This window comes from Aotus nancymaae, unplaced genomic scaffold (genome assembly GCF_030222135.1).
Source record: "Aotus nancymaae isolate 86718 unplaced genomic scaffold, 86718_ANA_hifiasm-v0.15.2.pri h1tg000108l, whole genome shotgun sequence".
NCBI lineage: Eukaryota > Metazoa > Chordata > Mammalia > Primates > Aotidae > Aotus > Aotus nancymaae.
In genome coordinates, this window is record NW_026988523.1 from 34,905,870 (window position 1) to 34,922,043 (window position 16,174).

The 16,174-nt window shown below is 39.6% G+C and overlaps 1 protein-coding gene across 3 annotated transcripts in view; it reads right to left on the reverse strand.

The window, feature by feature from the left end:
• Positions 1-16,174, reverse strand: part of ASH1L (ASH1 like histone lysine methyltransferase) — a 238,891-nt gene that overhangs the window by 189,470 nt on the left and 33,247 nt on the right. For all 3 annotated transcript variants that reach the window (XM_021667330.2, XM_012449852.2, XM_012449853.2), the window contains one exon: positions 3,835-4,353. In XM_021667330.2, the coding sequence (XP_021523005.1) occupies positions 3,835-4,254 (420 nt within the window). In that variant the 5' untranslated portion in view covers positions 4,255-4,353. The remainder of the gene's footprint in view (positions 1-3,834; positions 4,354-16,174) is intronic.

Consider the following 16,174-nt stretch of genomic DNA (forward strand, 5'->3'; position numbering starts at 1 on the left):
TGACAGAGCAAGAACCTGTCTCTTTAAAAACACACAGGCTGCCGGGCGCGGTGGCTCAAGCCTGTAATCCCAGCACTTTGGGAGGCCGAGGCGGGTGGATCACGAGGTCAAGAGATCGAGACCATCCTGGTCAACATGGTGAAACCCCGTCTCTACTAATACAAAAAAATTAGCTGGGCACGGTGGCGCGTGCCTGTAATCCCAGCTACTCAGGAGGCTGAGGCAGGAGAATTGCCTGAACCCAGGAGGCGGAGGTTGCGGTGAGCCGAGATCGCGCCATTGCACTCCAGCCTGGGTATCAAGAGCGAAACTCTGTCTCAAAAAAAAAAAAAAAAAAAAAAAAAAAACCACACAGGCTGGGCGCGGTGGCTCACGCCTGTAATCCCAGCACTTTGGGAGGCTGAGGCGGGCGGATCATGAGGTCAAGAGATCGAGACCATCCTGGCTAACATGGTAAAACCCCGTCTCTACAAAAAAATATAAATAAATAAATAATAAAAAAGTGGTGGCCAAGCACAGTAGCGCATGCCTGTAATCCTCACACACTGGGAGGCAGACGCAGGCGGATCACCTGAGGTCCAGAGTTTGAGACCAGCCTGACCAACATGGAGAAACCTCATCTCTACTAAAACACACAAAAATTACCTAGGTGTGGTGGCACATGCCTGTAATCCCAGCTACACAGGAGGCTGAGGCAGGAGAATCATTTTAACTGAGAGGCAGAGGTTGTGCCACTGCACTCCAGCCTGGGCTAGAAGAGTGAAATAAAGAACAAAAAAAAGAAGAGAGGAGGGGAGAGGAGGGGAGGGGAGGAGGGAAGGGGAGGGGAGAGGAAGGGAAGGGAGGGGAGGAAAGGAATAGTGGTATATCCATTCTATGGATTATTCAGCCCTGAATTGGGATGAAGTTCTGGCACATGCTACAATATAGTTTCACCTTGAGAACATTATGGTAAATGAAATAAGCCAGACACAAAAGGAAAAATATTGTATGATTATACCTATATGAGATAGCTAGAATAGACAAATTTACAGATGCTAAAAGTACATTAGATTTTTTTTTTTTTTTTGAGATGGAGTTTTGCTGTTGTTGCCCAGGATAGAGGGCAATAGTGCAGCCTCGTCTCACTGCAACCTCTGCTTCCTGGATTCAGACTATTCTCCTGCCTCTGCTTCCCGAGTAGCTGGGATTACAGGCACCTGCCACTACAGCTGGCAAATTTTTTGTATTTTTAATCAAGATGGGGTTTCATCATGTTGGCCAGGCTGGTCTCGAACTCCTGACCTCAGATGATCCTCCCACCTCAGCCTCCCAAAGTGCTGGGATTACAGGCATGAGCCACTGCACCCAGCAAGTACATTAGATATTACCAGTCACTGGGGACAGAAGAAATGGAAGATATTGTTTAATGATTACTGAGTTTTAATTTGGGATAATGAAAAAGGTTTAGAAATAAATGATTTTGGCTGTGCTAGGTGGCTCATGCCAGTAATTCCAGCACTTTGGGGGGCCAAGGTAGATGGATCACCTGAGGTCAGGAGTTCGAGACCAGCCTGGCCAACATGGTGAAACCTCGTCTCTACTGAAAATACAAAAATTAGCTGGGCATGGTGGCATATGCCTGTAATCCCAGCTACTCAGGAGGCTTAGACAGGAGAATCACTTGAACCTGGGAGGCAGAGGTTGCAGTGAGCCAAGATGGCACCGCTGTGCTCCAGCCTGGTCAATAAGAGTAAAACTCTTATTTTTCTGAGTACAAAACCTCATCACTGACTAAAATAACACTGTAGAGGCTAGGCAAAGTGGCTCACGCCTGTAATCCCAGCACTTTGGGAAGCCGAGGTGAGTGGATCACTTGAGGCCAGGAGTTCGAGACCTGCCTGGCCAACCTAATGAAACCTCATCTCTACTAAAAATACAAAAATCAGTCAGGCATAGCGGCACGTGCCTGTAGTCCTAACTACTTGGGAGGCTGAGGTAGGAGAATCGCTTAAACCCAGGAGGTAGAGGTTAAAGTGAGCTAAGATGGTGCCACTGCATTCCAGCCTGGGTGACAGAATGAGACTCCATCTCAAAAAAATAAATAAATAAAATAATGTAACACTATAGAAAGATAACTAAAGACAATCATCCTGGAGATCTTTACAAGTTACTTGTGCAAAATAAGCTCTAACAACATTTCAAGTAAAAAGGTCTAGATAAATATCTTTTTCAATCTTAGGAAAATTCCTGAGATCAAATGGAATAGTTATTATCTTCATTTCCAAGATGAGGGAAAGCTCAGGATAAGTTAACCAATTTATCCAATTAAATTTTTTCAAGAACTAGCAATTTGAAAAACAAAGAAGAGCCTGCAACACTATGTTTTTCTGAAAACTGGAACTGTAAAAACCAAATGAATGTGATGATAAAGAATTAACAGTAAAAATCAAGTTACTTCATACAGTCAGGGATATTCCAAAATTTTAGTCAAAATGTTAAGCCAACTCTTTCTACCATTACTTTGGTTTTGTATGCATACTATTTAAATCAGTATATGGGCACACATGGTGCAAACAGTATAAAATTAAATATTGTATAAAGTGACTAAACTTGTAGTCAACACATGATCCAACAGAAAATTAATATCTTTACTAGACGGTGGTAAACAGAGTTAAGAAAAATTAGCCATTAATTTGGATAGCTAGCAGAAAGGTGGGGGGACTGTTTTGTTTGTTTTTTTTTTTTTGAGACAGAGTTTTGTTCCATTGCCCAGGCTGGAGTGCAGTGGTGTAATCTCAGCTTACTGAAACCTCCATCTCCTGGGTTCAAGTGATTCTCCTGCCTCAGCCTCCCAAGTAGCTGGATTACAGGTGCACACCACTACACCTGGCTACTTTTTGTATTTTCAGTAGACATGGGGTTTTGCCATGTTGGCCAGGCTTGTCTAGAACTCCTGACCTCAAGTGATCTGCCAGCCTTGGCATCCCAAAGTGCTGGGATTATAGAAGTGAGCCACTGTACCAGCTGGGACATTTTAAATATATTGTCTAGCTTAGGAAGAACAATAATAGGAATTAATACTTTATAGAATAATTCATTTAACAAAAGCTTTCAACACGTGTTAGTGAATCTGATCATTTCAACCATCCTGGAAGGTAGATAGTTTTAACATTTTTTGATCCTCAGTTCCTTCTCTGCTAATTTGTCCATAGTCTGTCAGTAAATAGGAAGGTAAGATTCAAATCTACATTTTCTAACTATTACAAATCCAATATTCTTTCCACTATGCCACATTAGAAGCAACAATGGTGAGTATATCCCCATTTAAAACACTTTTCAGCTGGGCATGGTGATTCACGCCTATAATCCCAGCACTTTGGGAGGCAGAGGCACGCAGATCACCTGAGGTCAGGAGTTTAAGACCAGTATGGCCAACATGGTGAAAACTGTTTTTACTAAAAATACATAATTAGCCAGGTGTGGTGATGGGCACCTGTAATCACAGCTACTTGGGAGACTGAGGCAGAAGAATTGCTTGAACCCAAGAGGTAGAGGTTGCCATGAGCAGAGATCATACCACTGCACTCCAGCCTGGGTAACAAGAGCAAAACTCCATCTCAAAAAAACCAAAATTTTCATAATTTTACAAGTACAAATACATACACGGTTATGCTATTAACTTACATCTTTGACAAGCCTCAGGCTTATTTTAAGACTGACAAAACAAAGTATCTGGAAATAACACAGAAAGATTAAAATCAAACTACTGGGATATGTATGTAGGACAGATAAAAATTAACATGGAAATGAAAATATTGTCAATAACCACATATTGCTAGGAACTCTACTTACTCGTTTTGAAGGACAGTGTTCACTCTTTTCATCCGTCATCTTTCCACTTTTAAGTGCTTTCCTTGGGTGCTTGATAGTTGTTTTTATGGCAGGTCGACATACATAGTTCTCCAGGTTCTTTGGAGGTTTTTTAGTTCTCTTGGCCTGAAGGCCAATTTTCAATTTCAAATTTCCCTCTGTAAAGTTTGTTTCTTTTACTGAAAACTGTTGCTGTGCATCAGTCAAACCATCATCTTTGCCAGCTTCGATGTTTCTTTCTCGATTCCGTTTACGAAGGTCCTCTTCCTCCTTTGTGTTTTTTTCTAGCTCTACTTCTCTCTTACTGACCAGTGTGCCAGTACTGATGGCAGAAGGACTCTTTCTTGAAAAACCTTCGGAATCAGAACCCAATCCTAACATAGCAGTATTTCTAGGGTCCATCACAAGCGTATGTTATTGCCAAGGAATCTTATGAAAATTTTACAGAACTGTGTTCCATAAAAAACTGGGATCTCCAAAACTTGAAACCAGCATCTTTCTCTGCAGAACAGACCATAACAAAAATTTATCAGAAAAGAGGAAATTATTGATGAACATGAGTAATTCAGGTATAGGGGAAGACAAAAAGGAGGTCAACTACCCAAAAAAAAAAATCACAGTTAAATGTTAATTCAAAATAGATTTAAATCCATTTACTTATATAAAAAAATTTTTTTAATTCAGAATAAGTTTATCATTCTACAGATACCATAGACAAGCTATAGTGGTATGGTGCAAATCACCAAGAATCACCGAGAAGCTTCTGCAACTTAGAGTCAAACAAACATTGCCTAAAATAAAAATAATTTCATATGTTTTCAAACTCCTCAGTTTTAAAAGAATATATTCTCTACACTTCTGCTGAAGTACGCTTTTACTTCCTACAGTTTTATTGAAGGTAAAAACTCATGTTTTTTTGATACTCCATTGACTATGATGTGATTATTATACATTGCATGCCTGCATCAATAGATCTCATTCCCCCCATAAGTATGTATACGTGCTATGTACCTATAAAAAAATTGTTTTTAAATTATCTCTTAGTCTGGTTTCAGTGTTCCAACCTTTTAGAAGAGATTATCAGGCTTTTTGAGGTTAGGACTCTCTTATTCAGAAACTTATTCAGGAATTATCTCTTCTTGCCAGCATACAATTCAACTCTGAATTCATTCACTTGTCCATTCAAAAAATATTTCCAAACACCTATCATACGCCAGGCATTGTGCTACACCCTGAAAATACAGTATTCCACAAAACGAACCCAGTTCCTAAATTTTAAGAGGTTTATACTCTAGTGAGAAGGGCAAACATTAATAATTATACAAATGATTAATCACTTTTGTTATAAGAACTTTAAAAATCAGAAATTTATTTTTACAAGTTTTCCTAACAGCAAATACTCAGTTGGCACGTCAATTCTCCAAATACACAAAAAATGTTTTAAAACTAGTGTGCCACCAGGCACAGTGGCATGTGCCTATAGTCCCAGCTACTTGGGAGGCTGAGGTAGGAGGATCGCTTGAGCCCAGGAGTTCTGAGCTGTAGTGCACTATGCCGATTGGGTGTCTGCACTAAGTTCGGCATCAATATTGTGACCTCCTGGGAGCAGGGGACCACCAGGTTGCCTAAGAAGGGGTGAACCAGCCTAGATCGGAAACGGAGCAGGTCAAAACTCTCGTGTTGATCAGTAGTGGGATCGCATTTGTGAATAGCCACTACACTCCAGCCTGGGCAACATAGCGAGACCCCATCTCTAAAAAATATATAATAAAATAAAAAATAAAACTAGTGTGCCAATTTATTATCTTACAACAGGTGATACATCTGACAATCTCCACAAGGCACCTCCATTTTGAATATAAAGAGCCTCAGGAAACCAGACTACCATAGAATCATTAGGGAGACTAGTGAAATTTTTGTTTGTTTGTTTTGAAATCGAGTCACGCTTTGTCTCCCAGGCTGGAGTGCAGTGGCACCATGTTGGCTCACTGCAACCTCCATTTCCTGGGTTCAAGACATTCTCCTGCTTCAGTCTCGAGAGTAGCTGGGATTACAGGCGCATGCCACGACACCCAGCTAATTTTTATATTTTTAGTAGAGACAGGGTTTTGCCATGTTGGCCAGGCTGGTCTCAACTACTGATCTCAGGTGATCCACCTGCCCTGGCCTCCCAAAGTGTTTGGATTACAGGTGTGAGCCACCATGCCCCGCCAGAGACGAGTGAATATATTAATAAAATCAAAATAATAAAGAAAAAAATAAAATAAAAAACCAAAATAAAACAAGTCAGTATTCTTGAAGATTGACAGACCAGTCTTCATGTCAAGCATATGTCTGACTCAAGATCTAGGACTAGCATCTGGAAAAAGGACATCTTATCCCTTAGAAAGTTCCTTTAATGAAGTAGAATATTTTGAACTATGTGCCCTGAGACTATTCATTCCAACAAGAGTGTAAGATTCTTGGCTGTGCACGGTCACTCATACCTATAATCCCAGTACTTTCAGGGGCTGAGACAGTGGACTCTTTGACACAGGTGGACTCTTTGAGCCCAAGAGTTTGAGACCACTGGGCAACATGGAAAAACCCTGTCTCCACAAAAAATACAAAGATTAGCAGGGTGTGGCAGCACACAGCTGTAGTCCCAGCTACTCAAGAGACTGAGGTGGGAAGATCACTTGAGCCTTGAAGGTCGAGGCTGCAGTGAGCTGTGATCATGCCACTTGCACTCCAGCCTAGGCAAAAGAGCAAGACCCTGTCTCCGGGGTGGGGGGAATAGTTGTCTTATAACTTCTAAAAGGATTGTAAAATACCTCACCCAATGACTGGCACATAGTGAGGTGCCAGCCGGGTGTGGTGGCTCATGCCTGTAATCTCAGCACTTTGCGAGGCAGAGGCAGATGGATCACTTAAGGTCACGAGTTTGAGACCAGTCTGGTCAATGTGTCAAAACCCTGTCTCTACTAAAAATACTAAAATCAGAGGGGTGTGGTGATGGGTGCCTGTAATCCCAGCTACTCAGGAGGCTGTGGGATGACAATCACTTGGGAGGTGGAGGTTGCAGTGAGCCAAAATCATGCCACTGCACTCCAGCCTGGGTGACAGAGCAAGAAAAAAAAAAGGTACCAATAATTTAGCAATAAGAGGAGCAGCAGCAGTGTTTTAAGTACTCAACAAATATTAGCCGATTGGGTAACTCCTTAGTTTGTTATTGCTCCATTGAATCATATAAACAGCTGGAAACTAATCTTCCAATCATTTCGCTCTGATGATTCTTGTTGTCTACCACTTCATATATTAACATTTCACAATGGTATTCGAGGATTTTTAATAATCTTGCTCTGCTCTATTGAAACTTGTCTTTACTTCCCAACACACACCCACTATGGTTTAGTCAATTCAGTTTTCTTTACTGTCCCTAAAAAATCATGTTCACTTCTGCTTATGTGTCACATAAGCATACAAACTCTCCCTTTATACGTACAAAGTCAGCTGCGCACAGTGGCTCGTCCTACAATCCCAGCACTTTGAGAGACTAAAGTGGGAGGATCACTTGAGCTCAGGAGTTCAAAATCAGCCTGGGCAACATAGTGAGACCTCATCTCTACAAAAATTAAAAAATTAGCCAGGTGTGTGGTGTTGCGTCCCTATAGTCCCAGCTACTCAGGAGGCTGAGGTGGAAAGATGGCTTGAGTCCAGGAGGTTGAGGTTACACTAAGCCATGATTGTACCACTACACTCTAGCATGGGCAACAGAGCAAGACTCTGTCTCAAAAAAAAAAAAAAAAAAAAAAAAAAAATATATATATATATATATATATATATATATATAAAATTAGGGAAGTGGGGGAATAATAAATAATGTGTATAAAAAGTAATTAAAATAACCCATGTGTTTCATAAAAATAAATAAAAAATAATTTTAAAAGTACAAATCCTGGCTGGGCACAGTGGCTCACACCTGTATTACCAGCACTTTGGAAGGCTAAGATGGGAGGATCACTTGAGCTTGAGTTTGAGACCAGTCTAGGAAATATAGCTAGAACCTGTCTCTACAAAAAATCAAAACATTAGCCCAGCATGGTAGTACATGCCTATAGTCACAGCTGCTCAAGGGAATGAGGCAAGGAGACGTCCTGAGCCTATGAGATCGAGGCTGCAGTGAACCACGTTCATGCCACTGGACACCAGCCTAGTTACAGAGCGAGACTCACAAAAAGTAAAATTTTTGAGACAGGGTCTCGCTCTGTAGCTGGGCATGGTGGCTCGCGCCTGTAGTCCCACCTACTTGGGAGGCTGAGGCAGGAGACTCACTTGAACCCGGGAGGTGGAGGCTGCAGTGAGCTGAGATTGCACCACTGCACTCCAGCCTGGGTGACAGAGGGAAAGTCGTCTCAAAAAAAAAAGTAGTAAATTAAAAAAATAAACTCTCTCAAAAAAATAAAGAGTACAAAGTCCTATCTTCTCCATGATGGGCTCACAATCCTGAAATCCAAAAAACTCTGAAATCCAAGTTTTTTCAAAACCTAGTGATAAAACTTGACATGGACCCATTTTAGTCTTAATTACCATAATTTCTGTGAATAATGATAAATTACAATGCAAAAGTATTAATGGGCTTGATTAAGCGATTAAGGGATGCTACTATTCCCAGAAACCACAGTGTCAGTTCACACAATCCACATTTCTAAAAGCCAAAAAAAAAAAAAAAAAGGAAAAGAGGAAACCATTTGTAACACATGCAGAGAATTTTTTAAAAAAAGAAAAAAAAAATTACAGCACCAAATGTTTTGGATAATGGATTCTGGACCTAAGTTCTCAGACCTATATTTAAGCTTGCACTGACCTTATCCATCCCTGAATATTTATGATCCATAAAAGATCACAATTAGGGCAATTAACTTTTTTTCTTGTTTTATATTTGTCAGCTATACCCCTCAATAGATTAAGTCCTTCCTCAGTATCAGCAGGGAATTGGTTCCAGGACCCCACCTCCCATCCCACCCCCTAAGATACCAAAATCTGAGGATGCTCAAGTCGCTTATATAAAATGGTGTAGTATTTGCATACAGCCTACACACATTCTCCTGTATACGTGAAATCATCTCTGGATTACTTTAATACCTAATATAACATAAATGATATATAAATAGTTATTACACTGTATTTTTAAATTTTGTATTTTTTATTATTGTATTGTTATTTTTAATTTTTTTCTAACATTTTTCATCTGCAGTTGGTTGAATCCGTGGGTGCGGAACCACAGATAGGGAAGACCAACTGTATAATTAAAATATAAGCTTCATGAGGGTAGGAACCTCTTCTGGCTTGCTCACCACTGTATCCCCAGCACCTGAAACAATGAATAGCACAAATTTTAGTACCCAATAAATAGCTGAATAAATTAATGAGTGAATTTTAAGGTCCCTGTAGCTTCTAATACAATAATTGGCGTGTAGCAAATGTCTTTTTCTTCCTGTTTTACATAACTTTATCTTGTGTTACAATGAGAAAACTATACACAAGTTTTTTCTTAATACGTTGATTATATTTCATATAGGTGGTTTTCTGTAAATTTAATAAAATATCCTAATTTCACCAGTAACATAAACCATATTTTATACATCTTCTGTCTCTGTACCATCAAAGCTGGTCTAAGAAAAGCAATCATGTTCAATCATCTCACTTTATATTCCTGACCACTAACTTTCAGTGGACCCTTGGTGCTGCCAATACACTTCCCTAACCCAATCACTTTAACACTGTCCTAGAAAACTATTTCATCTCATCTCCCCTTTCTTCATTCTCCCTAACTTTGCTTCTTATCTGATCACAGCAGTAGTCAGACAGGAAGCAGTAACAAACAAAAGAAAACTGCCACAAGGGCTCACCACATATCTACCTACCTACCTTCCTATCTGTGCCTGTTCCTATAGATTCTGCCTACCTTCCTATCACAATATATAAACAATCTCTCCTTTTCAACCTCTTCATTTAGGCAACTATCTCTTTTCTCTCTCACATCATCCATTTCTCGTATTTCCTCTGAATAATGCCAATATGCCTGAAAACAAAAACATACTACAATATCTCTCATGGAAGAAAATTCCTCTTGGCTGGGTGCAGTGGCTCACACCTCTAATCCCAGCACTCTGGGAGTCCAAAGTGGGTGATCACTTGAGGTCAGGAGTTCGAGACCAGCTTGGCCAGATAGAAATTTGATTCATAAATTTCTATCTTCAGAAAGAGACTAGCTGACACCTCTTTCTGGAACTTCAGATTCACATATCTAAATGGTTGACACACTGACTAGATGTGTAATAAATAGGCACTTAACATGTTTAAAATCAATTTATCTTTGCCCACTGCCCCAAATCTATTCTCCCTACAGATTTCATTTCAATATATGGTCATTCCAATCAGAAATATTTAGGCCAAAAATCTCTACCCATTCTTAACTGCTTTTTCTCTTAAATCCCTCATGTCCATTTGGTCAGCAAAGTTTGTCAGCTTTACCCTCAAAATTTATGCAGAATCTAACCAGTTCTCATTACTTTGACAGCCATCAGATCAAAGTGATGATAAATATGTGAATGGATTATTTCGATAGGCTTTAAAAAGAGAGAGAGATTTATTTAAAGGAATCGCTCAAATGATTATGGAAGCTGGCCAGTCCCAAAATCTGCAGGGTGGGTCAGCAGCAGGCTGGAGACCCAGAAAAAAGCAATGTTTTCATTAAAGCCTAAAGGCATCTGCTTGCAGACTTGCCTCTCACTGAGAAGAGGTCAATCTTTTGTTCTATTAGTGCCTTCAGTTGAATGGATGAAGTTCCTCCCCAGCATTATGGAGGGTGATCTGCTTAACTCGAAGTCCATCGATTTATTGATTTTTTAATATATATCTAATTCAGGGGTACATGTGCAGATTTGTTAATATAGGTAAACTTGTGTCATGGGGGCTTCTTTCATCACCCAAGTACTAAGCCTAGTACCCATTGGTTTTCTTTCCTGATCCCCTCCCTCTTCCCACTCTCCACCCTCCAATAGGCCCCAGTGTGTGCTGTTTCCCTCTGTGTCCATGTGTTACAATCATTTAGCTCCCATTTATAAGCAAGAACATGCAGTATTTGGTTTTCTGTTCCTGCATTAGCTTGCCAAAGATAATGGTATCCACTCCATCCATGACTCTGCAAAGGACACGATCTCATTTTTTTTCTGTGGCTCCATAATATTCCATGGTGTATATGTACTACATTTTCTTCATACAGTCTATCACTGGTGGGGGCATGTAGGTTAACCACATGTCTTTGCTATCATGAATAGTACTGCAATGAACATATACGTGCATGTGTCTTTATGATTTATATTCCTGTGGGTATATACCCAGTAATGGGATTGCTGAGTCAAATGGTATTTCTGTTTTTAGGTCTTTGAAGAACGACCACACTATCTTCCACAATGGCTGAACTAATTTACACACTCCCATCAACAGTGTATAAGCACTCCTTTTTCTCTGCGACCTCGCCAGCATCTGTTATTTTTTTCCTTTTTAATAGTAGCCATTCTGACTGGTGTGAGATGGTATCTCACTGTGGTTTTGATTTGTATTTCTCAAATAATCAGTGATGTTGAGCTTTTTTTCATGATTGTTGGCTGCATGTACGTCTTCTTTTGAGAAGTTTCTGTTCATGTCCTTTATCTACTTTTTAATGGGATTTTCTTTTCTCGTAAATTTGCTTAAGTTCCTTACGGATGCTGATATTAGACCTTTGTCAGATGTAGCGCTTGCAAAATGCAACATGCTTCTAAATGGTTCCTTGCTTCAACCCTCATAACCCTTCCAGTCTTCTAAATTCCACAGCAGGGTGATCCTTTCAAAGCCTGAGTCAGATCATGTCACTCCTCTGCTCAAAACGCTTTCTCATAGGCTTCCTATCTCCCTCAAAGCCAAATTTTTTACAATGGTCTAAAGATCCAATTTAATTTGTCCTAAAGTCTTCTCTACCTCTCTTCCATCTCCTACCAGTCTCCTTACTTAGTTCCAAGAAGAAGATACAAAAAGTCTCCCCTGTCTCAAATACAACAAAAATACTCTTTACCTTGGGACCTTTGCACTTACCACTCTGCTTGATAGAACACCCTTCCCCCAGATAATTCCGTATCTTGCTCTTTCACTTCCTTCGTATCTTTGCCTAAATGTAATTTTATACAAGAAGCATTCCCTAAAAAAACACCTATCCCACCACCACCCTCTTCTCACACTCAGTATTCTGTTTTATTTTATTCTCATATTCTTCTTACTACCTGGTGTACAATATATTTATTTGTTGTCTATATCTTTCCATTGAAATTTGAACTCTACCAGAAAATAGACTTTTGTCAGTTTGGTTCACTGCTATATCCCAGCATGTAGAACAGTAGCTGGCATATAGTAGGTGTTCAATAAATAGTTGTTGAACTAATTCCCTGACTTATGTGGGTTATATTTTACTGGCTTCAAATTGTTCCCTTTCTAGGCCAGGCACAGTGGCTCACACTAGTAATCCTCCTTTGGGAAGCCGAGGTGGGCAGATGTCAGGAGTTTGAGACCAGCCTGGTCAACATGGTAAAACTCCATCTCCACTAAAAAAAATACAAAAATTAGCTGGGCCTGGTGGCATGCTCCTTTAATCTCAGCTACTCAGGAGGCTGAGGCAGGAAAATCGTTTGAGCACAAGAGGCAAAAGCTGCAGTGAGCCAAGATTATGCCACTGCAAACCAGCCTGAGCGACAGAGCAAGACTCCGTCTTGGAAAAAAAAAAATCAAAAAATTAGCTGGGCATAATGGTATGTGCCTATCATCCCAGCTACCCAGGAGGCTGAGGTGGGGGGAATCACCCGAGCCTAGAAGGTCGAGGCTGCAGTGAGCCATGATCACAGCATTGTGTTCCAGCCTGGGCAATCAAACAATAAGCCCTGGGTGGTGGCACATACACCTGTAGTCCTAGCTACTCCAGAGGCACTCCAGCCTAGGCAACAGAGTGACTTTGTCTCAATCAGTATTTAAAAAATAGCTGGATGTGGTGGGACACACCTGTATGCCTAGCTACTCTGGAGGCTGAGATGGAGGATAACTTGAGCCCAAGAGTTCAAGACTGGAGTGAGCTAGAATTGAGCCACTGCTCTCCAGTCTGGGCAATAAAGAGAGAGCCCATTTCAAAAAGTATATGTAACAAAAAACTCACAAAATTTTACAATTTGCAAAGAAGAAAACTGCTTTTATATTCATTACAAATGCATACATTTTAAATTTTCCCAAATATTTGTTTTTAGTAATGAAAGAATTCCATGTCTTAATATGTATAACTGCAAAATTTATATGTATAAATTCAGAATTTCAGCATTTTTCGAAAGAATTCATTTTTTATCCGCACTTAATTCCCTTTCAAAACATTACAGAGAAAGGTTTGAGAAAAACATGATTATCATTTTAAAAATGAAAAAAAAATGAAAACAAGAAAAAATATAAGTGACATATATTATTACATAAATAAGAGCACCAATAAACTGAAAACATTGATTCCCCCCACCTAAAAATGTGTATGAGAAGAGAAAAATACTGTATTTCCCTAATATGATCAAGGAGAAAAATGAACAGTATGTTTATAGGCATATTTTGAGTATCCATTTAGGCAGTAAAACTGGAAAATCATGATTGGCAAACCCCATATACCAAATTTAAGTGTTTCTAGTCAAGATAAACCCAAATTCTGAAGATACTTTACAAGAGAGTGCTTTTTATCTGCTAAATGTAAACTGCTTGAAAAGCAGTCCCTATAGCAGCTGCCAGAATGCTGTTTTTTGAACTTTCAAAGCAATGTTCTTTGTGAATATCATTCTTTCAGCTTTTGGAAAAATATCTAAACAATCTAGGTTTTCCATCCAGGGGCAAGGATGCCATGGTGTTATACAGCCTATTCTGGTTCCTACTATAATATATTCGACTTAAAATATATTTCCAAGGAAAAACACAGACCTAAGACCACTAGAATCTCTTTGCTCAAAAAGGCAAATTCAATATTCATCTCACACACAATTTTGAGATTTATGTTTTCAAATCTCTGGAACAATGTGGAACGGTCTGGTCCAAATTCAAAGGAAACTAACACTGTACCTACAGCATTAAATACTTTTGCACAAATCATTACAGCACTAAGTAAACTCTTTAAAAAATTACTAATTATACATTTTTTAAAAGTACTAATTAGATTAATAGAACATATGCATTGCACAAACACAAAGTATGATAATCTAACCATATGTTAAAAATTACCTATAAATTTACAAATACATATTCTCTATAAAATAAAGACCTCTATCCACCCCCACACCTGCCATTCTAATCCCACATCCAAGTAACAAACAGTGGCTCTGATAAAAATTAACTAATACACTGCTATCAATATAGTGGTCTGGGCTGGGCGTGGTGGCTCACGCCTATAATTCCAGCACTTTGGGAGGCTGGGGCGAACAGATTCTCCTGAGGTCAGGAGTTCAAGACCAGCCAATATGGTGAAACCCCACCTATACTAAAAACATAAAAATTGGCTGGGCATGGCGGCAGGTGCCTGTCATCCCAGCTACTCAAGAGGCCAAGGCAGGAGAATCGCTTGAACCCAGGAGGCAAAGGTTGCAGTGAGCCAAGATCATGCCACTGCATTCTAGTCTGGACAACAACAGAGCAAGAATCCATCTCAAAAAAAAAACAAAAAAAAAAACAACAACAAAAAATATATATATATAGAGAGAGAGAGAGAGGGAGAGAGAGAGAAGGGGCGGTGGTTGGCGATCTGGTCTCAGATACAGAACTACTCTGGAAGACAACTATGTTTGGAAATCATTTTATATGTAAATACTCAGTCTATTTTCAGGGGCAGAAAGGGAATAGGCATGCTTTGATGGAACACTATTCAGCAGAACAATACAAAATCAACCAAAATTTTTAAGTACTACAAACGAGTCCACACAGTGAATTTAGCATCAGTAAAAGTAATAAAATACCTACTGAGTTATTAATATGTACAAAGCTCTATGCCAAATGTTTTACATATATTACCTCATTTAAGGCTCACAATCATCATGTGGTAGTTACTATTATTATTCCCTTTTAAAAGATGAAAAGACAGGCTAATGGCCAATAAAAGGCAGAGTCAGGTCTTTTTGGCTTCTCTTAACCACTACACTTTACTGCTTCCCAAAGATCATCTTTAAGCTGACTCACACCTGTAACCCCAGCACTTTGGGAGGCCGAAGCGGGCGGTTCACAAGGTCAGGAGTTCGAGACCGGCCTGGCCAATATGGTGAAACCCCCATCTCTACTAAAAAAAAAAAAGAAAGAAAAAAATACAAAAATTAGCTGGGTGTGGTGGTGCGCACACCTGTAGTCCCAGCTACTCGGGAGGCTGCAGCAAAAGAATGCTTGAACCTGGGAGGTGGACGTTGCAGTGAGCCAAGATCGTGCCACTGTACTTCAGCCTGGGTGATAAAGCTAGACTCTGTCTCAAAAGAAAAATCACCTTTAGTTTCGATCTTACAATTCCTCTCTGCTACATTTGAAACTCTTGGTTTCTATGATACATTCTACTGGCTCTCCCACCACCTCTCTAACCTTTTCATCATCTCCTTTATGGATTCATCATTCTTAATCTATTTCTTCATTCATTCAACAAATGTTCCTGAGAGTCTCAAAATATGTTTTGAGAATTGTGACACACACTCTTAGACACAGTTGTGAGTAACACAAATATGGTCCTTGGTCTTATGAACTTTAAGCACTTTCTTTCATTTATTTAGAGAGTTCCCAGCTACTTGGAAGGCTGAGGTGGGAGGACTGCTTGACCCCAGAAGGTCAAGGCTGTACTGAGCCATGGTGATGCCACTGCACTCCAGGCTGGAAACAGACTGAGATCCAATCTCAAAAAAAAAAAAAAAAAAAAATTGAAATCCAAAAAGAAGGTATTAAAAGGCTCTGAGTAGGTCAGTAACAAGATACAAGCTCACATTTTGAGAAATACCTCTATTTGCTGTGAAAGGATGATTATTAGAAAGAGAGCAAAAGCTGATTCTGGAATACCAGTCGTAATATTAGCATACTAGATTAGGATGGTAACATTAGAAATAGAGAAAAACAGATGGATTTAAGAGACACGTTAGAGGTTTGTCAATACAATGTGAGAGATGAGGAAAAACTGAAGACTTGAGCAAATATTAAATGGCATGGTGGTACCACTTGGAGACTCATTCAACAAATATTTACTGTGTTATGTATCAAGAACTGGAGATAC